This window comes from Heterodontus francisci, chromosome 4 (genome assembly GCF_036365525.1).
Source record: "Heterodontus francisci isolate sHetFra1 chromosome 4, sHetFra1.hap1, whole genome shotgun sequence".
In the NCBI taxonomy this organism is placed as follows: Eukaryota; Metazoa; Chordata; class Chondrichthyes; order Heterodontiformes; family Heterodontidae; genus Heterodontus; species Heterodontus francisci.
In genome coordinates, this window is record NC_090374.1 from 191,404,461 (window position 1) to 191,429,367 (window position 24,907).

General features: G+C 43.0%; 1 protein-coding gene across 1 annotated transcript in view; it reads left to right on the forward strand.

Moving 5' to 3' along the window:
• Positions 1-24,907, forward strand: part of LOC137369463 (E3 ubiquitin-protein ligase UHRF1-like) — a 160,876-nt gene that overhangs the window by 60,963 nt on the left and 75,006 nt on the right. Inside the window, exon 4 of the mRNA XM_068030711.1 lies at positions 8,202-8,488. Within this exon, the coding sequence (XP_067886812.1) occupies positions 8,202-8,488 (287 nt within the window). The remainder of the gene's footprint in view (positions 1-8,201; positions 8,489-24,907) is intronic.

A 24,907-nucleotide genomic window follows, 5' to 3' on the forward strand; every position in this document is an offset into this window, starting at 1 on the left:
GCGGCGCCTGATAGGGCTTGGCCATGTGAGCCGCATGGAAGATGGCAGGATCCCTAAAGAAATATTGTACAGCTGGTACCAGACCCACCGGCCGTCCATGTCTCCGCTCTAATGTCGTCTGCAAACGCGACATGAAGTCCTGTGACATTGATCACAAGTCGTGGGAGTCAGTTGCCAGCGATTGCCAGAGCTGGCGGGCAGCCATAAAGGCGGGGCTAAAGCGTGGCGAGTCGAAGAGACTTAGCAGTTGGCTGGAAAAAAGACAGAAGCGCAAGGGGAGAGCCAACTGTGTAACAGCCCCGACAACCAATTTTATCTGCAGCACCTTTGGAAGTGTTTGTCACTCTGGAATTGGCCTTTATAGCCACTCCAGGCGCTTACCCATTGTCTCTCGAGACAAGGAGGCCAAAGAAGAAGACGACAGGGTAAACCCCTGAAAGAGCAATTCAGTAAACAATATAGAGTAGTCAAAAGGATTGGTAAAGTAAATTATTTGACTTGTACCCCAGATCACCGTAAAAAGAATCAGCTGTATCACATCAATAAGTTGAAACAGTATCACTGCCAGGAGGAGGATAAGCAAGCACAGGTATGTCAGGTAGTAGGGACAGTGAAGGATAAAAGGGTTCGTGAGGATGAGGCAGAAGGAGGCCTCGACTATTCTATCTGGTTAGCTAATACTGAATTGTTAGGGAGATTGGACACTGTGCTTTCCTATTTAGATGCAGAACAGTGAGAAGACCTAATGAGGCTACTCACAGCATTTAAATGAGTCTTAGGTGAGGGAGGTGGCTGAACAGCTCCTTTTTAAGATGGGTGGGTGGTGATGTAGGAGACTCTGATTAAGTCTCTGATTGTTGTAGTCTCTGCCATAGCTGGTAAAACAGAGGAAATGGGGAAAGCAGAGTTGGGTGTGAGTGGGTCGTAGGGTTAGAGAAGTTTGAGGAGGTTGGCTGGATGAATGATTATTTTGAAATGAGTCCAAAGACACTCTTCCCAACCCAAAGAGGGTTGGGAAGCCAATGAAGATGTCACGGTTAAGGTAATAGTTGAATGAACTCATACAGGATACGATGTGTGTGGTGGAGTGTGTTTAGGATGAACCTTGTAAGACTGGTCAAAAGAGCATTGGAAGTAACAAAGGCATGTATGAATGTTGGAGTGAGGGGTCAGAGAGGCATGATGTTTTGATGGTAGAAGCAGAGAATCAAAGCGTTTGACTATGAGGATTGAAGCAGAGTTGAACATGATGTGGAGGTTGTGCCTCATTGGATTCAGTCTGAGCAAGCCACCAGGGTGGGGTAAAATTGGGAGCTAAGGTGCAAAGTCTCTGGTAGGATTGTTTTAAGGAGTTCTTGTGCCAGAGGAGCCTGTAGAGATTGGGAAGGCAAGGGCCATGAAGGGGTTTAGAGTGCGCAGCAATTTTAACTTTGCGTTCGAGGCTTGAGTAGTAAAGCTGGTTGTCATTGGCATACAAATGAAACTGAATGCATGCTTACAGACACCACCTATTCACTAGTATATTAAAGGATTAGGAGGAGTTGAGAATAGATTGTTTTGAGTACATGAAAATGACCATATAGGTACAAGAGAAGACACGATAGCAGGAAATGTCGGCTACATTAGGACAGGTAGGAATGGAACCATAATGAGGTGGTGTCACAGAGGTTGAACATGGAATAACAGTGAGCAGTCTTCAAAAATAGTTGACTGAAATGGTAAAATCTTTTCCAGTATTCCACTGTAAGGAACTTTGCCATATCAAAAATGTTGTAGCTGCAATGTTAGTCTTCTGACAATAGAGAGCACCTAATTGGGAAGTTTAGTAAAGTGAGAGTTGCAACTTTTACATGACACACGTGTCGAAGATTATATGTTGTGATCTTGTACACCTATTTTAACTTGGCTAATTATGATCGATAGAAAAGCAATAACTTTTTTAAAATCCAAAGATTCTCATATTTATCTGAAGTAACAAGCTTAAAAATCAGGGCCAGGCCATCTCTGTTCAGAAGTCTTTTTTGTATGTGTGCAGAGTATTGCCTATCAGCGGAAGCTATGTGGTTTGTCTGTACATGTGTCTACCCTGCATATGTGTAATGTCTGGACCAGAAGCAACCTGGGGTGGAGGTTAAGGGAGGGAGGGATGGAGAAAGAGAGGGAGAGAGAGACCTATGAAGCCTTGAAACCTGGTGACTCATTAAAATGAGGAAGAGAAAATCTTCAAAAACTTGTAGACAGCTAAAACTTAATTGTAAATTTGTATTTGTTTCGGATAAAATGAAGTAATGCAAAAATGTTTGATCCAAAGGAAATTTATAAAGGTTTTGGACACACGTTTCTTTTTGTTCACAGAATTGTTACAGTGCAGAAGGAGGCCATTCGGCCCATCATGTCCACACCGACTCTCTGGGTTACTCCCTCCGTTCCATTCCCCTGCCTTCTCCCAATAACCCTGCACATTCTTCCTTTCTTATAACTGTCAGTTATATGAATGCAGGGGTGCTTTCGAACCATAAGGGAAATGCCTCTGATCTGTGCAATGTATTCTGGCTGAAATGCAGCTATATTGTATTCAATATAAGGTATCATCATAATGCGTTGAGTTGTCTTGAGGCCTGTGGTCAGCTTTCACATCTATACTGGCTCTAAACTCCATCACCCCATCATCTCTTTCATCCCCTTGAACAACCCTATGCTGTCAGACATCGAGCCTTTGATGAGCTTCTTTGCTAACTTTTTCAGAAGACCAAAGGCTTCAGCTTTGGCCCTTTTTCTCCTTTACTACTGACTGCATTTCTCTCCCTGATAATCTTGGGCTGAATTCAGCTATTTGCAGTTTTCATGTCTGGTTCAACCCTGAGCTGAGATTTAACCACACTTAACTGTTAATCATCAAAATCACTTGTTTCCATTTATATAAATTGCCCGCTCCTGGGTCTAGCTCCATCCCTGTGCAACTGACTTCCTTATGCATCCCTTAAGTCACCTGAAGACTCCCAACGCACTCTTGTGTCCCAACCTCTACTGTCCACACAAGTCAACTTCTCCAATACTCTGCTATCCTTATGTCCCACACTAAATCCTGTTCACCCATCACCCCTGTCCTCAGTGGTCTATATTTGCTCCTTTGCTCCCTCCATGCGTTAAATTAAAATCCTTTTTCTCGTTTTTAAATCCTTCCTTACCCTCGACTCCCCTGTCTCTGCAGTATCGTCCAGATCTACATCCCCTTCCAGAAGTTCTGTTTCTCCAACTCTGCCCTTGTGCATCCCTTCGCCCCTGCCATTGGTGGCAGAGCCTTAGCTACCTCAGCCTGACGCTTGAGCTCCCTCCCTAAGCAACTTCACTTCTCTGTCCATCTTTTAAAAATATTCCAATAAAGCTCATGGAAGCACATCGCTTGATGCCTTGGACATTTCTTTAAATTGTCAGTAGTCTTAGCACACTTGTGTCGGGGTCAGAGGATTATGGAATCAAGCCCCGCAACAGACCTGAGCATATAACTCCAAGGTAACGCTGCATTGCTGTATTGAGAAAGTGTAGTATTGTGGGGGATGCGTAAAAGATCCTGTGGCATTTAAGAAAAGCAGTGAGTTCTCCTAATGTCAGCATGCTAATGCCAGCATTCACTCTGCAACCGACACCATCAAACTGCCCATTCATCCCATTGCTATTTCGGATTTTGCTGGGTACACATTTGACTGCTATGTTTGTCTAAATAACAGCACTGACTACGCTTCAAAGATAGTAATGAATTGGTTGTAATGTGAAATGCAAGCTGTTTTTACTGTTATAGCGTTTGTAAATTGACACTCACTCAAAAGGTCATTGGAAGGTTAATGTTGAAAACGGAAATAATTGCATTGTTGCTGACTGCTGCTCTTAAAGTTGAGATGAGGCACATCATTGGAGCAGATCAGAGAGGGTTTTATTCTTCATTACTCCTCGATGTCTTCTTCTTCGGCAGTCCTTCAGCAATGAGGATGACTTTCTTCCACTCCAGGGTTGTGGGTCCTGTCACTCTGTCACAGGTTGGGCAGATGGTGTTTGGTGAGGCGAGTGAATGGGATGCTCGAAATTCCAAACGCTCCTTCTGCTGTTTGCACTTGGTTGCTGCCTGGGCATGCCGACTTTGTTCAAACTGGCTGGCATTGAAATGCTGATACTGGGTGCCCACTGAAAAAAGCAATAAACTTTTATTTGTACATAGTTAAATCAATAGATTACAGTGTAGGTAAATAGACTCTTACAGCTTCATTGTTGCTATGGATTATTTACTGCCTTTAGTCATAGGCATTGCAGCACAGAACGAGTCCATGCGACCCATCGAGTCCATGCTGGCTCTCTATAGAGCAATCCAATCAGTTCCATTCCCTTGTTTTATCCCTATAGCCTGCAAGTTTATTTCCCACAAGTGCCCATCCAGTTTCCTTTTGAAAATCATTGATCATCTCTACTTCCACTACCAAGTCAACACACACTGTTTTAAAAAAAAAAGTTGTTCCTCACGTGCCCTTTGTATCTCTTGCCCAAAACTGTAAATCTGTATCACCTAGTCGTTGTGTGATCAGCTAATAGCAATAGCATTTCTTTGTCTACCTTATCTAAAGCTGTCATAATCTTGTAGGCTCCTATAAAATTTCCCCTGAATCTCCTTTGAACCCTGTAGCTAAAATCCCTCATCCCTGGAACCATTCTAGTAAATCTGCTTTGCACCCTCTCGAGGACCTCGCATCCTTCCTAAAGTATGGTGACTAGAACTGGACGCAGTATTCTAGTTGTGGCAGAACCAAAGCTTTATAAAGGTTCAGCATAATTTCCCTGCTTTTGTACTCATTACCTTGATTTATGAAGGCTAAGATCCCATGTGCTTTGCCAATGTCTCTCAATATGTCCTGCCACATTCAAAGATCTATTGCCATGTACCCCTCAGTTCCTCTGTGCCATTAAGTCGGTATAGCCACTCTTTATCCCTTCTACCAAAATGCATCTCCTCATACTTCTCTGTTAAATTCCATCTGCCCATCCTGCTAGCCTATCTATTAGATTAGATTAGATTAGAGATACAGCACTGAAACAGGCCCTTCGGCCCACCGAGTCAGTGCCGACCATCAACCACCCATTTATACTAATCCTACACTAATCCCATATTCCTACCAAACATCCCCACCTGTCCCTATATTTCCCTACCACCTACCTATACTAGTGACAATTTATAATGGCCAATTTACCTATCAACCTGCAAGTCTTTTGGCTTGTGGGAGGAAACCGGAGCACCCGGAGAAAACCCACGCAGACACAGGGAGAACTTGCAAACTCCACACAGGCAGTACCCAGAATCGAACCCGGGTCCCTGGAGCTGTGAGGCTGCAGTGCTAACCACTGCGCCACTGTGTCCTGTTGCATTTCATATCCTCACTGTTTCCCACACCTCCAAGTTTAGTTTGATCGACAACTATTGAAATTTTACTCAATATTCCAATATCAGTCATTTTTATATAATATACTTTTTTTTATTTATTAATAAGAAAGCAGTGTTCTTGAACGGACGCTTGGGGAAGATGGCTGTTTAACCATCCTCCAGTCTGGAAAAACAGCCATTTACCATGATTCAATCAGTTATGGTTCCTTTGATGGCTCCGATGAAAGGTCACAGGCCTGAAACGTTAACTCTGTTTCTCTCTCCACAGATGCTGCCAGACCTGCTGGGTATTTCCAGCACTTTCTGTTTTTATTTCAGATTTTCAGCATCTGCAGTATTTTGCTTTCATTAACCATGACTTGCTATTTTCTGCCCTTAAGCCAATTGCTTTCCAAGCTGACACAGTCCCTTCTATTCCATGAGCCTCAATTTTGCTAAATAGCCTTTTATGTGGTACTTTGTCAAACACTTCCTTAAAATCCATGTAGACAACATCTGCTGCATTCCCTTCATTAGCGTTCTCTGTTACTTCATCAAATAAATCAGTGAGATTAGTCGAGCGCGATCTGCCTTTTACAAATCCGTGCTGGCTCTCCTTAATTAACTCAAACCGGTCCAAGTGCCTTTTGATTTTTTTCCCTGGATTAATGTTTCTAAAACCGTACCCACTGCAGATGTTAAACTGACCCACCTTTCCCCCTCCCCTCTTCCCCCTCCCCTCTTCCCCCTCCCCTCTGCCCCCCTCCCCTCTGCCCCCCTCCCCTCTTCCCCCCTCCCCTCTTCCCCCCTCCCCTCTTTCCCCCCCCTCCCCTCTTCCCCCCCCTCCCCTCTTCCCCCCCCCTCCCCTCTTCCCCCCCCTCCCCTCTTCCCCCCCCCCTCCCCTCTTCCCCCCCCCTCCCCTCTTCCCCCCCCCTCCCCTCTTCCCCCCCCTCCCCTCTTCCCCCCCCTCCCCTCTTCCCCCCCCCTCCCCTCTTCCCCCCCCCTCCCCTCTTCCCCCCCCCCTCCCCTCTTCCCCCCCCCTCCCCTCTTCCCCCCCCTCCCCTCTTCCCCCCTCCTTTTTTTTAGATTAGATTAGAGATACAGCACTGAAACAGGCCCTTCGGCCCACCGAGTCTGTGCCGAACATCAACCACCCATTTATACTAATCCTACACTAATCCCATATTCCTACCAAACATCCCCACCTGTCCCTATATTTCCCTACCACCTACCTATACTAGTGACAATTTATAATGGCCAATTTACCTATCAACCTGCAAGTCTTTTTGGCTTGTGGGAGGAAACCGGAGCACCCGGAGGAAACCCACGCAGACACAGGGAGAGCTTGCAAACTCCACACAGGCAGTACCCGGAATCGAACCCGGGTCCCTGGAGCTGTGAGGCTGCGGTGCTAACCACTGTGCCGCCCCTCCTCCTCTTTTCCCCTCCTCTCTTCCTCCTCTTTCTCCCCCCCCCCTCCTCCTCCTCTTTCTCCCCCCCCCCTCCTCCTCCTCTTTCTCCCCCCCCTCCTCCTCCTCTTTCTCCCCCCCTCCTCCTCCTCTTCCCCCAAAAAATGCTGATCAAATAGAAATCTGCAAAGTCAACTGTTCTCATGTCATTTATTGTGTCTTCATTCTATAATCCATCAAAAGCACAACCCAATAGTGTGACTTCTGCCTAAATTAAACCCTTAAGGGGGAAAGAAAAAGAACTAGTTCTGTCAAAGAGCCAGCAAGGGTGCAGTGAGCCATATGGCCTCTTTTATGTTGTATCATTCTATGAACTTACATTTATATTGTGCCTTTCACAATCTTGAGGTGTCCCAAAGCCAAGGAACTACTTTTGAACTTCTAATGACTGTGTAATAATGCAATAAACACTGAAGCCAATTTGCGCACAAACAGAAAAGCAATAAATGATCAGATAATCAGTTTGAAGTGTTGGCTGAGGGATCAGTATTGGCCAGGACACCAGGAAGAATTTCCCTGCTCTTTAAATAGTGTCATTGAATCTTTAACATCCACCTGAGCAGACAGGTGGGGTACCTGTTTAACATCTCATCTGCAAGATGGCACCTCTGACAGCGCAGTACTTCCTCAGTAATGCAGTAAAGTGCCAGCCTGGAATTTGTGCTCAAGTCTCTAATGGGGCTTGAACCAACAACCTAGGCACACATGCCACCATCTGAGCCACAGCTGATGCTTACGAAGACTGACCTAAGAGATTAAAGTGAATGCTGCAAGTGCACTGCTGAGCAGTGGACTTGATCACTGTTTGGAGAAGTGCCTAAGTATCAGACAAAGTAAAAACAGATAATGCTGGAAATAGCCAGCAGGCCTGGCAACATCTGAGGAGAGAGAAACCGAGTTAATGTTCATCGACCTGAAACATTATCCCTATTTCTCTCTCCTCAAATGCTGACTATTTGCAGCATTTTGTTTTTATTTCAGATTTCCAGCATCTGGGTATTTTGCTTTGATATCAGAAAAAATTAAATTGACATTGAGGTATAAAAATACAAACATGAATGGAATATAAAATTGACATCATTTAGGACATTTTAAAAAAAAATTCCGCCTCCTTTTGAACTTCATTCTAAATAATGAGCGTTCATCTAGTCAGCTTTTGAAATGCCTCATCTACCTGGAGGTCTTGTTTATATTTGGGGATGTGAGAAGAAAGACATTTTATTACTGATGTGTGGTTCGTGAGTTGTCATCGAGTAGTTGCACATAGGAAGAAGGTAATTTGCATCTCCAAAAAAAATCTGATTTTTCTGTTTAATATTATGTTACAGATAAACGAATTGGTGGATGCCCGTGATTTGGTCATTGGCGCCTGGTTTGAAGCTCACATTGTCAATATTACACGGAGCAAAAAGGGACAAAAAAGTGGCACATCGAAAAATGATGCCAATGGAAATGAGAGGACAAGGGCACATGCTCAATATGTTAAAGATCCCTCGGACCAAGATCAGTCACAGCACTGTAGTGGGATCGCATCAAATAATTTGGACTGTACGCCATCTACGTCTAATGTGGATTCTACAGACGATGACATTGTGTATCATATCAAGTATGATGAGTAAGTCCAGTCCCCACTGCTTGAAGACACCACAGGTTTTTTTCATAAAACAAACTGGATACTATGTTCAGACTGTATTAAAATGGGTACAATGTTGTGCTTTAGAATTATATTGAAGGAATCAACTTCAGCTTTCTGCAAGACATAAAGTTGCATTTAATTTAGTAGTAAATATGACCACTGCGTTGTCATATGTTTTAGCTTTTTTTAAGGGCTGCAGTAGCAAACCACTTAAATGTCAGTGTCCCTGTTTTGCATTGAAAGAGATGTTGGAGATTGTGAACTGGAGCCCGAAGGAAGGTGTAAGACAAGTTATAAATAGAAGGTGACATGTTCACAACTCAAAACTTTGTATTAACTCTGATATGATGAATCTTTATAAAACTCTGGTTTGGCCTCAGCTGGAGTATTCTGTCCAATTCCAGGCAGCCTGCTTTAGAGAGGGTACAGAAAAGATTTGAGAATGGTTCCAGGGATGAGGAATTTCAGTTGCATGGATAGATTGGAGAAACTGGGGTGGTTCTCCTTAGAAAAGAGAAGGTTGAGAGGAAATTTTATTGTTCAAAATCGTGAGGGAACTGGACAGAATAGATAGGGAGAAACTGTTGCCAATGGTGGAAGGAAAAGAGCCAGAAGACACAGATTTAAGCTTGTTGGCAAAAGAAACAATGGCAACATGAAGAACACTTGTACGCAGCGAGTGGTTAGGATCAGGCATGCACTGCCTAAGAGTGTGGTGGAGGCAGATTCAATCAGGGCTTTCACAAGAGAATTAAGTAATTACCTGAAGAGAGAAAATTTGCGGGGCTATGGGGATGGGTGGAGAAGTGGGAGTAACTTGAGTTGCTGTTGCAGATACTCGGCATGGACACGTTGGGCTGAACGGCCTCCTATTCTGCATTAATTCTATGATTTGATCTGTGATTCTATATATATCTTATACAAGTTGGTGAGAGGTGGGGAAAGCCCTCTGGAAGAATAGCTTTCAGTCAGAGATAGAAATTATAATTGAGCTGGAAAATGGGAAGGAGGAGGAATTTGAACATGGATATTTCTTGAAACAGCAGAAATCTTGGACTTAGAATCTTGAATTAAAAAGTCATCCTGGGCAGTATGGATTGGCCATCTTGTTCTACGTACTGCTTGATATTGACTGCTAATTCAATTGACTGCATTGGACCTGATTATCAGGCACTAAACATAATAGGCAGCCTATTTGACACTGTTTTGCACCACTGCCCAAGATGAATTTCTAGTCCCATCTCTTTGGAACACTTTGTTCCTTTGATTCACATGTTTATTTATGTCCCTGTCCTCGTTCGTTGTTTTGAATAGGCATCTTTCACTTGTGAAGTAAGATGAGAAATGGAAGCTCCCATCCAAACCAACATTTTTTCCAGGTGTTGGCTGACCAGGCTTTCATGTTTTGTTTTGTCTTGACATGTCGAGGAGGGAGGTTGTGGGAAAAGTCCAAAGCTTTTGCTGATGGAATGACCAGCATGACAGAACTGAATCATCTTCCTAAGCTGGAGTGAGTGTATGGAAATTAATGCAAAGCTAATTTTGAATTATTGACTGAAGTTGATTGAGAAGTGATTAGCAAGAGAGATGTTGCCTCTTTAACCTATTGTAATGTCACACTAGTGTACTGAAGCATCTGTTCAAAACATGGTACTATTTACAAGAATCTGAAGGATCAAGTGATGCAGCATTCAGAAATTGATTCTCGGTTTTTGTCTACCCTAGCCATGCAGCTGTCAGCATGATGCGGCTCTGCAGCTGGAAACCACAAAACGCCCAACACAGTTCTGTTAAACAAAGTGTTTCTAAATGCTGTGCAGGCATTTTGTAGGACTAGTGCTATACTTGTGCCCAACTTTCTAGAAATGAAGCAGCCAGTTTCTTTTAATGCAGCAATTTACTTCTAGCAAGTTGTTGTCTCATTTGCACCAAAACTCACTTGTGGAATAGTTGCTAATGTGATGACTGTGAATTTAATATTGAATCACCATTTGGTGTCCAGTCATGTCTGAAGACAAAATGGGCAGTTGTCCTTTGCACTTGTAAATGCAATCTAAATGAATTTTCCTTGCTCTTTACCAGAAGGTGCTGACTCGTGTTTTCTGGACTTGTGGGTGTTGACAGACCTTTGCTATCTCACTCAAGTTGATCATTCATTAAGTTTCTAGACATTGGGGGTTAACCTGCTGAAAGATGACAAAAAACGTTTACATGTGTAAATGGGAGTTTCCGCCAAAATTATAGTGACTAATCGGGAGAATCTTTGAGGAAATTCCCAATAATTATTTCAGCTGTCTTATTCAACAATGGTGGGAAATCATAGCTTAGCCAGGTCATGTGTTCAACTGTCAACCATATGCATGGACTTTCTATCAAGAATGGGAATATTGGCTCACTCTTCTACAGTCCTCCTCAGGGCCATGTGACCACCATTACCATTGTTCTGGTTGAGATTAACTCCAGATACACGGCAAATGAATCTTAGACTAAAGTAGTCTGCATGGCGTTCAATATTTTGGTCAATGCAGAGAAGTAGATTAGGTGTTACATTCCACTCATGAGGAAGGTCATCATAGCTCATTCATGAGTCATTGTTTTCCTTTCTTAAGTAAAAATCTTATTTTATATTTCTTCCTATTCTTGTATTTGCTGTTTAATAATTTTCTTGATTTGTCATGGACTCCCTCAAGTTATGTTCAATCCACCTTGAATACAGTAGTATCAACCTCACAGGATGTGTTTGGACAAAATCTGTCTGTTTCTGATTCATATTTGGAAGTGCCAAGTAACCTTCCTGATCCAAATTGAAAAGATTCATGGTTACGTATTAGAAAATATGCTCCAGCTGTATGTATCAATTACTTGTGTGGAAAACCAGTCAAGAATTGGTCTGTGCGCCCACAGTACGCATGTACATGCACAAGTTTGTGAACTCTGGTGCACAGTAAGTATTGCGCCAAGTACTTGTGACCTATTATTTCTTTTAAAATATTTAAAGTTCTGATGTTCTGGATGTCTGACATGTGCAGGTCCATCACTGCTTGACTCTTCAAATCAGGCTACAGAGAAATCTATGCATCTGGAATTTCTGGCTTAATTCTGTGGAGTGCACACATGGTGCACCCACTTACCTGAGTCCAGAGAGCTTAGGCACAAGTTGCCAAAGCTTGGGGAACTCCAGATCTGTGCAGAGGTACTGATGGAGTACGAGGAGCTTTAAACCAAGTAGCGCACCACTAAGCAATTACTGGTAAGCTTTCCATTGCTTACGTAGCTTTGACCATTATCTGTTCGGATTATCTGGAGCCTAATGGGAAGAATCCTTGTTCTTGGTGACAAGTCTTCCTCTCCCCAAGTTACATCACTGAGTCAGACTGGTTGGTAAGCAGCACCCTGGAATACTGCAGCTCTGTTGAGTACAGTTCCAATAACAGAGTTTTGCCATAAGGTTAATCTTCCCCTTCATGTGATTGGGCACTATAGACTGGAACTCTCCCTTCCTGGAGCTGCTTTTGCTTTTAGCCATTTATCATCTTGATCATGGATCTCACACATGAGCCAAAACGAGCATGCTGAGTGTTTCAGGACCATAAAAGAGACTTTTCTTTGGGGCATGTCCGAATGCTGAAGGCTAAACTACATTGGAACTTCGCTCTCATTGAAGAAAGGCGGCTAGAGAGTGTTGTGTCCCTTCTCAGCACCGTTCCAAAGGATTGTGACCAGGCTGAAGTAAGCATCCATCAGATTCTCCAAGCCACAATAGAAATTTGTAATTGAGATAGATGACTTGTTTGTTCACCAATCATAACCTTTTGAGATCATCTCGGGTCATGAAAACCATGATATCAAACTTGAGCCTACCCACCACTGCGTTCCTCTGATTAGCCTGTTGTTGAAAATGGTGGGTAGCAATGTTCCCTTTCTTTAGTGTGTAGGTGATTTATTTAAGTGCAAAGCCCCTTTCAGGTTTTTTGTGGCTGCGCATGCATGGGAATTTAAAGGGATGACTTGTGTGTGGCTAGCATGGGGATTTTCGGGTTTCTGCGTGACTGCACAGCTGACGGGGAGCATTGGTGGGTAGAGTTCACCAGATTGCCAAGTGATTCCACCAGCAGCACAATGTTGTCTGTAGAAAGGAGCACCCACAGTACTTCAAGTAACATCTGAAATAGACTCCAACTCCATTCATTATAGTTCCATCCAACACATCACTGATGAAGATATTGAATAGGATAGGTGAGCTTGCTATTCTCCCCTTTTGAGATAGTGCGGTTCAATGACTCACGTGCCCTGTCTCTCAATTTGGAATGGGGCTGTATATTTCTGATAAAATCTGAAATCTGACCATGCACCACCAAAGCTTCCAGCTTCTTCATCCATGAGGGCTGCACAAGGCTCCTCAGAATCAATGAAATACTGTAATTCAGGGATCTGAGTTCTTGTGTAAAACTGCTACCTGTCTTGCACATTTTCATGAGAGAAACTAGTCTGTTTTGTCTGATTGCTCCATAGGCCTCCAGAGGATTCAATGTAAATGCCAAAACAACCTAAAGCATCATCTTAACGGCGTCTGATATCAGCAAGAAACTGTGGTAATTTTCAGGCTACTGGGAACCATCACCTTAATCAAAATCATAACTACTTTTTTAATTAAGGGGTGTGGGCCTCAAATTGGTGGCTCCCAGGTGAGTTGTTCTTCAAAACCATTGCCATTCCCCACCCCTCAAACAGAGTAGCAGTTCAGAATTCCCATCCAACTGAAAGTCCTGCATGCAATCTGCCACCTTCAGCTGGATAGGTGAGATGGTCTAAGTCATTTTTCCAATTACATTTACGCTTCTAACTTGAAAATGAGAAGCAGATGGTTGAATTAAAAGGCAGCTGTAATTGAAATACTTCAAAGGCAGTTTCATACAGTGTTTAATTCATGTACGCAGCTTTATTCTGATCTTTTTACTGAATTATACACTCAGATGATCCTTGCAGATCACTGAATTCTAGTACAATCCATCTGTTGGAATGCAAAGATAACCCCCACCAACCCCAAACTTCTCTACTCCACTACAAACCGTTGTCTTAACCCCTCTCCACTGCCTCCTACACCGTCACCTCCAGGACCAGCTCATGGACCTCTTTGGATGGTTTCAATCTTAGTGCCAATCAGCTGCCTCTCTAACTTCCCTCCCTTCCCCTAGCCCGCCATGCCAAACTTCTCCCACTGCCCTAGCCTTGAATTTGTATCTTTCTCCAGTTTCTTTATCTCCCATTGTGCACTCTGTAAGCTCATCATGTCTGAGACCCACTTTCTGCTCCCTTGCCCTTATTCCCACTAAACTGCTGACCCACCCACTCTCCCTGCCGCCATGTTAGCTGATATTGTTAATAGTTCCCTCTCCTTGGGTACTGTTTCCCTTCCTGTCAAATTTGCTGTTATCACCCCCTCTTCAAAAAGAAAACACTCTTGATCCCTCTGTCCTTGCAAACTACCACCCCATCTCCAACCTCCCTTGCCTCTCCAAAGTCCTTGAATGTGTCATGGCTTCCCAAATCCATGCCCATCTTTCCCACAATTCTGTGTTTGAATCGCTCCAATCGAGTTTCCACCAGCCAGATTGCCAAACGGGCCTCATCAAAATCACAAGTGACATACATCCCTCCTCATCCTTCTTGACCTGTCTACCGCCTTTCACATGGTTAACCACGCTATCCTCCTCTGATGTCCAGCTGGGTTTGACTGCCCTTTCTTTGTTCCATTAGGAACACAGGAGCAGGAGTCAATCATTCAGCCCTTCGAGCCTGCTCCACCATTCTAGATCATGGCTGATCATCGACCTCAATGCCATATTCCCACACTATCGGCATATCCCTTGATGTCATTAGAAACTAGAAACCTATCCCATCTCTGTCTTGAACTTACTCAGTGACTGAGCTTCCACCACCCTCTGAGTGAACAAGTTCCTCCTCATCTCAGTCCTAAATGGCTTGCCCTTTATTCTGAGATTGTGTCCCCTGTTCCTAGACTCCACAGCCAGGGGAAACATCCTTTCTGCATCTACCCCGTTTTTCCATTTAAGAATTTTGTAAGTTTCTATGAGATAACCTCTCATTCTTCTAAACTCCAGAGAATGCAGGCCCAGTCTCCTCAATCTTTCCTCATAGCACAATCCCACCATCCCAGGAATCAGTCTGGTGAACCTCTGCAGTCCCTCTGCAGCAAGTATATCTTTCCTCGGACAAGGGGACCAGAACTGCACACAATATTCCAGGTGTGGCCTCAATGCCCTATACAATTGAAGGCGGAGATGTTTACAGAGAAGTGACATGTCACGATTTATGAGGGTCAGGAGGTTCTGACTTACTGTTTGGTTTCACTTCTGGGATATTGTTTTGGTTCAGTTGGGGTGTGGACTGTGTTTGAAAGTAGTTGGAGATCAACCTGCCAAAAGAGAAACACCCAGCTTGTCTCCTTCCTCTTATCTGTGAAATGCCGTGTTTCTCCTGAAGAGCTCCTGGAAACCTTGCCAGATTAATTCTCAATGCCACTTGAAAAGAACCGCTCCAGAAAAGATCCCAGTGACCCATCTACATGTACTCTGATGCCAGACTGTATGCCATTTTGGGACACAACATGTCTCATCCGTTTTCTTCCAGAATTAACTATTTGGCCAAAGTATTCTTTTTTTGTAGAAGAGCTCTGCAGAAAAAAATCTATTTTTTTTTTGGTTGATCTGTGTGTGTGTGTGTCTAAGGTAAAAGGAAACTTTCATGTTTCAATCTGTGTTCATGCTTTGTTTTGTTACTGGATGAGTCTCGTTTTATAATAAGTGGATAATTTTGTTGTTTATTAAAGAAACCTGGTTGGGTATTTGATTCGGGGATCAAGAGTAGAGTCTATGATTGACTATATCAGTAACTAGGTAAACATTTAAATCTATGTTGTGACCTATGGAGAAGGTGGAGTTGATGTAGTTTACATGGATTTCAGCAAAGCCTTTGACAAGGTCCCACATGGGAGACTTATCAAGAAAGCAAATGCACATGGGATGCAGGGTAACTTTGATAAGGTGGATTCAAAATTGGCTGAGCTGTAGGAGACAGAGAGTGATGACAGACGGCTGTTTTAGTGACTGGAAGCCAGTGTCCAGTGGCGTACCACAGGGATCTGTGCTGGGTCCCCTATTGTTTGTCATTTATATAAACAACATAGATGAATATGTGGGGGGGGGGGTAGGATCAGTAAGTTCACGGATGACACAAAGATTGGCCGAGTGGTTAACAGTGAGGATGAGTGTCTTGGGTTACAGGAAGATATAGACGGGATGGTCAAATGGGCAGAAAAGTGGCAGATGGAATTTAACCCTCAAAAGTGTGAGGTGATGCACTTTGGAAGGAGTAATGTGACACGGAAGTATTCAATGAATGGCCTGACACTGGGAAGTTCCAAGGAACAAAGGGACCTTGGCGTGTTTGTCCATAGATCTCTGAAGGCAGAAGGGCAGGTTAATAGGGTGGTGAAAAAGGCATATGGGACACTTGCCTTTATCAATCGAGGCATAGATTACAAAAGCAGGGAGGTCATGTTGGACTTGTATAGAACTTTGGTAAAGCCGCAGCTGGAGTACTGTGTGCAATTCTGGTCACCACATTATAGGAAGGATGTGATTGCATTGGAGGGGATGCAGAGGCGATTCACCAGGATGTTGCCTGGGATGGAACGTTTAAACTATGAAGCGAGGTTGGATAGGCTTGGGTTGTTTTCGCTGGAGTAGAGAAGACTGAGGGGTGACCTGATCGAGGTGTACAAGATTATGAGGGGCATGGACACAAGTTTAAGGTGAGGGGCAGGAGGTTAAAGGGGGATTTGAGGAAGAACTTTTTTACCCAGAGGGTGGTGATGGTCTGGAATGCACTGCCTGGGAGGGTGGTAGAGGCGGGTTGCCTCATATCCTTTAAAAAGTACCTGGATGAGCACTTGGCACGTCATAACATTCAAGGCTATGGGCAAAGTGCTGGAAAATGGGATTAGGTAGACAGGTCAGGTGTCTTTAATGCATCAGTGCAGACTCGATGGGCCGAAGGGCTTCTTCTGCACTGTATTATTCTGTGATTCTTAAACTAGAAAAGACAGTGCACTGCTCCTGCCCCGGTCGTAACAACCTGCTTGCTAGCTTTCAGTGACTTATGAACAAGCACACTCAGGTCCCTTTCGACATCAACACTTCCCAATCTCTCACCATTTAAGAAATACTCTGCACCTCCGTTTCTCCTACCAAAGTAGATAACCTCACGCTTATCCATATTATATTCCATCTGCCATGTTCTTGTCCACTCATTCAGCCTGTCCAAATTCCCTTGAAGCTTCTTTGTATCCTCCTCACAACTCACGTTCCCATCAAGTTTTGTCATCCACAAACTTGGAAATATTACAATTGGTCCCCACATCCAAATCATTGATATAGATTGTGAACAGCAGGGACCCAAGCACTGATCCTTGCAGTACCCCACTGGTCACAGCCTGCCAACCTGAGAATGACCCCATTTATTCCTACACTCTGTTTTCTGCCTATCACCCAATTCTCAATCCATGCTAGTATATTACCCCCAATCCCATGCGCTTTAATTTTGCTTACTAACCTCCAATGTGGGACTTGTATCAAAAGCCTTTTGAAAGTCCAAATACACCACATCCACTGGTTTCCCCCTTATCCACTCTGCTAGTAACATCCTCAAAAAAACTCCGTTTGTCAACTCCAATCATATCCAAATCATGATTTCCCCTTCATAAATCCGTGTTGACTCTGCCCAATCAGACGTTATTTTCTAAGTGTAATCACATCCTTTATAATAGATTCTGGTATTTTCCCTACCACTGATGTCAGGCTAACAGGTCTGTTGTTCCCCGTTTTCTCTCCCTCCTTTCTTAAACGGTAGGGTTACATTTGCAACCTTCCAAACTGCAGGCACCATTGCAGATTTTATAGAATTTTGGCAGATGCTCACCAATGCGTCCACTATCTGTGTAGCCATCTCTTTCAACACTCTAGGGTGAAGATCATCGGGTCCTGGGGATTTGTCAACTTTTAGCCCCATTAATTTTTCCAATGCTACTTTTTTACTAATGCTAATTTCTTTCAGTTCCTCATTCTGATTCGACTCTTGAATCTCAATTATTTCAAATAGACTACTTTTATCTTCCTCCGTGAAGTCAGAGACAAAGTCATTATTTAGCTTCTCTGCCATTTCTCTATTTCCCATTATAAATTCTGAGACTGCCTGTAATGGACCCACATTTGTCTTTGCTAATTTTATCCTTCCTACATACCTATAGAAGCTTTTACAGTCTTGCCAGTTTACATTCATATTCTATTATCTCTATCAATTTTTTGTTCCTCCTTTGCTGGATTCTAAAATTCTCCCAATCCTTCGTAACCACTCAGTCATAGCCAAAGAATCTCCTGCAGTGGCTTTTCTTCACACTGTCACCTCTGGAGTCCCCTGCAAGGATCTATCTTTTGCTCCTCTACATGCTTCCCCTTGGTGACATCATCTGAAAACGCATCAGGTTCCACGTATCTGCCGATGCACCCAATTCGACCTCGCCACCATCTCTCTACCCCTCTGATTTGTCACCTGACTTGTCCAACATCCAATACTGGATGAGCAGAAATTTCCTCCAACTAAATACTGGGAAGACCAAAGCCATTGTCTTTGGTCCCTGTCACAAACTCCATTCTCTAAACACCGGCTCCATCCCTCTCCCTGGCAACTGTCTGAGGCTGAACCAGACCATTTGCAACCTTATTATCGCACATGAGTGAGATGAGCTTCCAGTCACGTATCTCGTCCATCAAGACCACCTGCTTGCACCTCCATAAAATAGGAACATAAGAGCAGCAGTAAGCTGCTGAGCCTGCTCTGCCATTCAATTCGATCATGGCTGATCATCTACCTCTACGCCATTTTCCCCCACTATCCCCATATCCCTTGCTGTCATCGGTATCCAGATGTCTTCAATATGCTCAATGACTGAGCTTCCACAGCCCTCTGTAATAGAAAATTCCAAAGATTCACCACCATCTGAGTAAAGAAATTCCTCCTCTTCTCAGTCTTAAATGGCCTATCCCTTATTCTGAGCTTATGTCCTCTGGTTCTAGGCTCACCAGCCAGGGAAAACATCCTATCTACATCCACCCTGTAAGAATTTTGTAAGTTTCAATGAGATCACCTCTCATTCTTCAAAACTCTAGAGAATACAGACTCAGTTTCCTCAATCTCTTCTCATAAAACGGTCCCACCATCCCAGGGATCAGTCTGGTGAACTTCCGTTGCACTCTCTCTCTGGTCTGTATATCCTTCGTTCGATAAGGAGACCGAAACTGTACACAGTACTTCAGGTGTGGGCTCACCGAGGCTGTATGCAATTGCAGCAAGACTCTTCTGTACTCAAAACCCCCTTGCGATGAAGGCCAACTTACCATTTGCCTTCCTAATTGCTTGCTGCACCTGCATGCTAGCTTTTAATGATTCATGAACAAGGGGTCTCGGGTCCCTTTGGATATCAACATTTCCCAACCCCCCTCCATTTAAGAAATACTCTTTTTCTGTCTTTTCTACCAAAGTGGATAACTTCGTACTACTTATTTTCCATCTGCAGTGTTCTTGCCCATTCACTTCGCTTGCCAAGTCCCCTTGAAGTTTCCTTGCTGCATCCTCACAACTTACCTTCCCACCTAGTTTTGTGTCATCAGCAAATTTGGAAATATTACAATTGGTCTCCACATCCAAATTATTTATATAGATTGTGAATAGCTGGGGCCCCAGCACTGATCCTTGCAGTACCCCACTAGTCGCAGCTTGCCAACCTGAGAATGACCGTATATTCCTACACTCTGCTTTCTGTCTGTTAACCAATTCTCAATCCATACCAGCATATTACCCCCAATCCCATGTGCTCTAAACATCACTGAGCTCCACCCTGTCTCAGCTTATCTGTGGCTGAAACCCTTATCTATGCCTTTGTTATCTCTCTAGACTTGACTAGTCCAATGCTTTTCTTGCTGATCTTCCAGCCCTATACAAAATTGAGTTCAAAACTGTGCTGGCCATAACCTAACTTGCACCAAGTCCTGCTCGCCCATTCCCCCCCCTGCTTGCTGACCTACATTGGCTCCTCGTTATACAATACCTCAATTTTAAAGTTCCCATCCTTGTTTTCAAATCCCTCCATGGCTTCACGCCTCCCTATCTTTGTAGCCTCCTCAACTTTACCAGCCTTTGAGATAACTACATTCCTCGAATTCTGACCTCTTGAGCATCCCGATTGTAATCACTCTAAATTCGGTGATTCTGCCTTCAGCTGCCTGGACCCTAAGCTCTCTCCCTAAACCTCTCTGACTCTCTACACCTCTCCTCCTTAAAGACACTCCTTAAAACCTACCTTTTAAGCTCGGCTTTTGGTCAGCTTTCATAATGTATCATCATGTGGCCCTGTGTCTAATGTTTTTTTTAATAACACTCCTGTGAAAGGTGCTATGTAAATGTAAGTTATTGTTGTACTGTCAGATTAGCATGAACTCTTGTCATTTTCCAAGTGTTGAAATGAACAGTAGATTGTGTGTCTAAACACATGTCATGTCTCTTAAACCACTGAACCTGATTCAGATTTGCATATATGGGCAGTAAGGAACTTAATCCTGTTTCTCCATTGAAGATCAGTGGAAACCTGAAGCAAGAACAACCTCATAATCGACACTTTAGTTGAGTAGGCCTAGTTGGTGGGAGCATTTTTTGTTGTGGGATTATTTATAATCTAAAACACAGAAGCAGGCCATTCGGCCACCAATCCATGCTGGCATTTATGCTGCACTCGACCCTCCTCCCATCCTTCCTGATCTAATTTTATCAGCACAACCTTCTATTCCCTTTTCTCTCATATACTTAACTTGATGCATCTGTACTATTTGTTGCCATGCCAAGTTCCATATTCTCACTATTCTCTCGGTAAAAGAATTTTGAACTCCGTATTTGATTTCCTGATGGCTCTTTTATATTGATAACCTCTAGTTCTGCTTTTCCTTACAAGTGGTAGTACCCTCTCTGTGTTGCCTATATTAAAAAGCTTTCATAATTTTAAAGATTTCTCTTAGGTCACCCCTCAGCTTTCTCTTTTCAAGAGAAAAGAGACATCCTTTCCTGATGGGTACAATGTCACCATTTCTGGTAGTATCATTGTAAATATTTTTTGCACCCTCTGCAGTACCTCTATATCCTTTTAAAATATGCCAACCAAAACTGTACAGCATACTCTAAATGTGGTGTAACCAAGGTTCTGTACATGTTTAGCGTAACTTCTCTACTTTTCAATTGCATCCCTCTAGAAATAAAGCCTAGTGCTTGCTTTGCTCCTTTTGATGGCCTTGTTAACCTGCATTGCTACTTTTAGTGATTTGTGTATTGGTGCTCCCAAGTTCCTTTTGTTCCTTTTAGCCCATTTAGATTCTTATTTTCCAAATAATATGTCCTCATTACTTTTCTTAACAAAATGTAATACCTAAGTCCACACTTAGCCATGTTGAAATTCATTTGCCAATTATATGCCCAATCTGCAAATTTATTAATGTCTTGTAATTTGTTGCAGTCCTCCTCAGTATTGACTATTCCCTCCACCGCACCCCCCCCCAAAAAAAAAATTGGTGCCATCTGCAAATTTAGAAATTGTGTTTTTGCTTTCAAAGTCTAAATCATTAATATAAATTGTGAACAACAGTGGTCCCAGTACTGATCCTTGTGGGATGCCACTTCCTGTCACTCTGAAAACTGTCCTTTACCACCAACTCTTTCCGCCCCCCAACCTCCACCCCCACTCTCTGTTTTCTATCTTGCAGCAAGCTAGGTATCCATTTTGCTACTTGTCCTCTGACTCTGGATTGTGTTGTGTTTTTCATCAGTCTGCATACTCATTAGTTGGCATTGCTTTACAGGAGTGTGTGATCTGAAATCCAAACTGATTTCACTGCTGTTCCGAACAGGTGGTAAGGGGTAGGGGTAGTTCCCACTGTTTGCCACCCAACTGACCGTAATTGTGTTTTTGTTAAAATGCTGCATTAGTCCATGCATGTCTTTTGGGTCAAATAAACAGACAAATGACAGGTTTTCTCATAGGTTCTAAAAAAAATTATTTTTACACAATTCTCAATGGTCGCAACCTCACTCATGCACATGTTCACTCACAAACACATATATAAGAATAGCTCATGAGCCTTTGGAAAGTTGCTGCGGTGTTCATTAAACCAAATAGCATTACTGTACATTGGTATAAGCCAACGTGGGACAAATGCTGAGATTTCTTTTGTTCAGGTGGTCATGGTGACTTGGCAATATCCTTTCAATGAGTCAACTTTATTGATGAAGGTGGAACTTACTACTCGGTCAATGCAGTCCTCCAATACAGGGGATTGGATACGAGTCTGCTCGGTTACTGCATTAATTTTGCATTAATCAATGCAAAGTCTGGTTGATTCATCAAGTTTGGGTACCAGTACAATAGGGGAGCTTCAGCTGCTTTGGCTGGGTTCAATTAAATCCTTGTCCAGTATGTATTTGAGCCCATTCATGAGGGCTCAGTCTATATGGGTTTTGTTTCATTGGCAGGGTCTCTTCTATATCTGCATTGTGCATTAAGGATGTGCGTCCCAGTTTGTCCCTGTAGACTTCCTCAAATTCCCATCGCAGTGTAGCTAGGTCCTGTCTCTGCTGGTCAGAGCGATAGCTGAATGGTTTATTTTTTCATGGGATCTGGGCACTGCTGGCTAAGCCAGCATTTGTTGTCCATCCCTACTTGCCCTTGACAACTGAGTGGCTTGCTAGGCCATTTCCGAGGGCAGTTAAGAGTCAACCACATTGCTGTGAGTCTGGAGTCACATGTAGGTTAGAGATGGTGAGGATGGCAGGTTTCCTTCCCTAAAGCTTATTAGTGAACTGGTGGGTTTTTATGACATTCGTCGATAGTTTCATGGCACCATTATTGAGACAAACTTTCAATTCCAGATTTTTATTAATTAATTGAAATTAAAGTCCACCAGCTGCCTAAGTGTGCATGAGTGAGGTTGCGACCATTGAGAATTGTGTAAAAAAAAAAAATAATAATGCTGCCTAGAGGGAGATTTGAACCTGTGTCCCCAGGGCATTAGTCTGGGCCTCTGAATTACTAGTCCAGTGACATTACCACTATGCCCCTGTTTGTCGGTGTCCAGTCATCTTCATATTTCTGTATTTTCATGGTGGGCGGTTCAATTTGAGCGTTTTCTGGGTTCTCTTCCTTAAAGGTCTGCTACCCGACGGGACCTGATGATGTGTCTGGGTTTGGTCAGGTCGGTGCGGGTCGGGGACACCCAATATTAATTGGACTTGAAAGGTTGTTTAAAAATATGAAGATTGGAGCCACGAAGGGAGTTGTGCCCAGACAGGTTGCCCCACACTGTACCAGTATCTGTATTGCTTAAAATAAACACAGCAATTTTCCGAAGGCTCAGAAAATATCATACTTTACCTACACTCCTGCTTTGCAGGCTGAAATACTTGCTGCAAGTTTATCCAGTGAGCAGCTGAGATGCAGAGTCCAGGAAGGTCCTGAGTGATTCATTATTATAAAATATACAGTATATAAAAAAATATAAAATGATCGCTGTCAGGACTAGTCTGCTACTGGTCCATTGTATGTCAATGATTTGTTTTGCAGCAGAATCGTCTTCTTGCAGCCACCAGATGGTGGCTACAATAATTATTATTGTATTTAATTTGGGACCCAAATATGTGTGGTATAGGTGGGGATCTGTTCGAAGCAAGTTCATGGCAAATTGGGAATGCTCAGCAGTTCAGGCAGCATCTGTGGAGTTAAGCAGAGTTAACGTTCCAGATCACTGACCAGTTCTGATGAAAGGTCATCAACCTGAAACACTAACTCTGTTTCTTTCTCCACAGATGCTGCCAGACCTGCTGAGTATTTCCAGCATGTTTTGTTGTTTCAGATTTCCAGCATCTGTAGTATTTTGCTCAATTGGGTGGTCTGAATTAAGAAACTTACAAATTCGGAGAACAAACTGTACTTCAGAGCTAAAGAATTTCTGGAGTCAATATACAAGTTTTTATTTGTATTCTATCTCTTTTCTTTCCATTGTAAAAGAAGTTAATTCAGTATTGAATCCTGTCTTTCAATACTGTCGACTTTGTCTGATCAGAGTAGTGAAACCATTTGTTGTGAATTCGCGCCCACGCCAACATTGCTAATTAACCTAGACCAATTACATTAGTATGTATCAAACCTTGAAAAATGGAGATAGTATTCAAATATTGCTCACAATTAAGATGATTGATTACTTCTGCAATTTTTTTCTGTCTTAAGTTGCTTTCTACGGAGAAGGATTTGAGATTAAACATCCCCCTTTAATATATTCTGTGGAAACGAGATCCGAATTACTCATTTATTTTTCCCTTTTTATCATTAATTTAGAAATATTGTTCCTCACTTGTTTATCCTTCACATGTCTTACTGGATAAGCCAGTTGTCCAGCAGGAGGGGAAGAGAGAATTCTGCTCCTATCAAATGAAAGTTTTGTTACTTACCCTGTTAAAAAGCATGCCCTCTCTGCTCCCACTGAACTCCTTGGGCTGCCTGATCAGGAATGTGACAACAGAAACCGGGTTCAGTGCTGCCAGTTATTCCTACTGTTAAAAATAGAGATGTCAAAACAATGTTGTCTACTCTTAGTAGTGAGAGAAAGCTCTCAGTTGTTTAGAGACTTGACTTGTGCTATGATTTATGCAAATATCTTTTCTTTAGCATTGTTTAGGCCCACAATCATGTTCGTTGCCTTCCTTAAGGGCAGAACAGGGTTTTGACTACCCGCGATGCCTTGAATTTAATACAACCTGGCTTACTAGGCCACTTCAGAGGGCAGTTAAGAATCGATCGCAGTATAGGATTGGTGTTTTTATATAGGTCAGACTGGGTAAGGATGGCAGACTTTCTTCGCTAAAGGATATTGGTAAACTAGACTTTTAAGACAATCATGGTCACTTACCAACTTTTTATTTCCAGATTTTTTAAAAAATAAACTGAATTCAAATTGTCAAACAGCCATGGTAGGATTTCCACTCATGTCTCTGGATTACTAGGCCAGTACCACAACCCCTACTCTACCTGACTGTGAACTGTTCCGTTAAAATTATAGGTCCTGTGTTTTCACTGGAGCCCTTTTCAGTTGTTATGTGGCAGCTAGGATAGCCCTGTTTCCTATAATAACATTCAGTTACTTTCTCTCAATGACCAACACAAGGGAAGGGGAAAGTGAAGGGAATGTTAGCCCAGAGATATATGGAGCAGAGGCTGTCAAATACCAC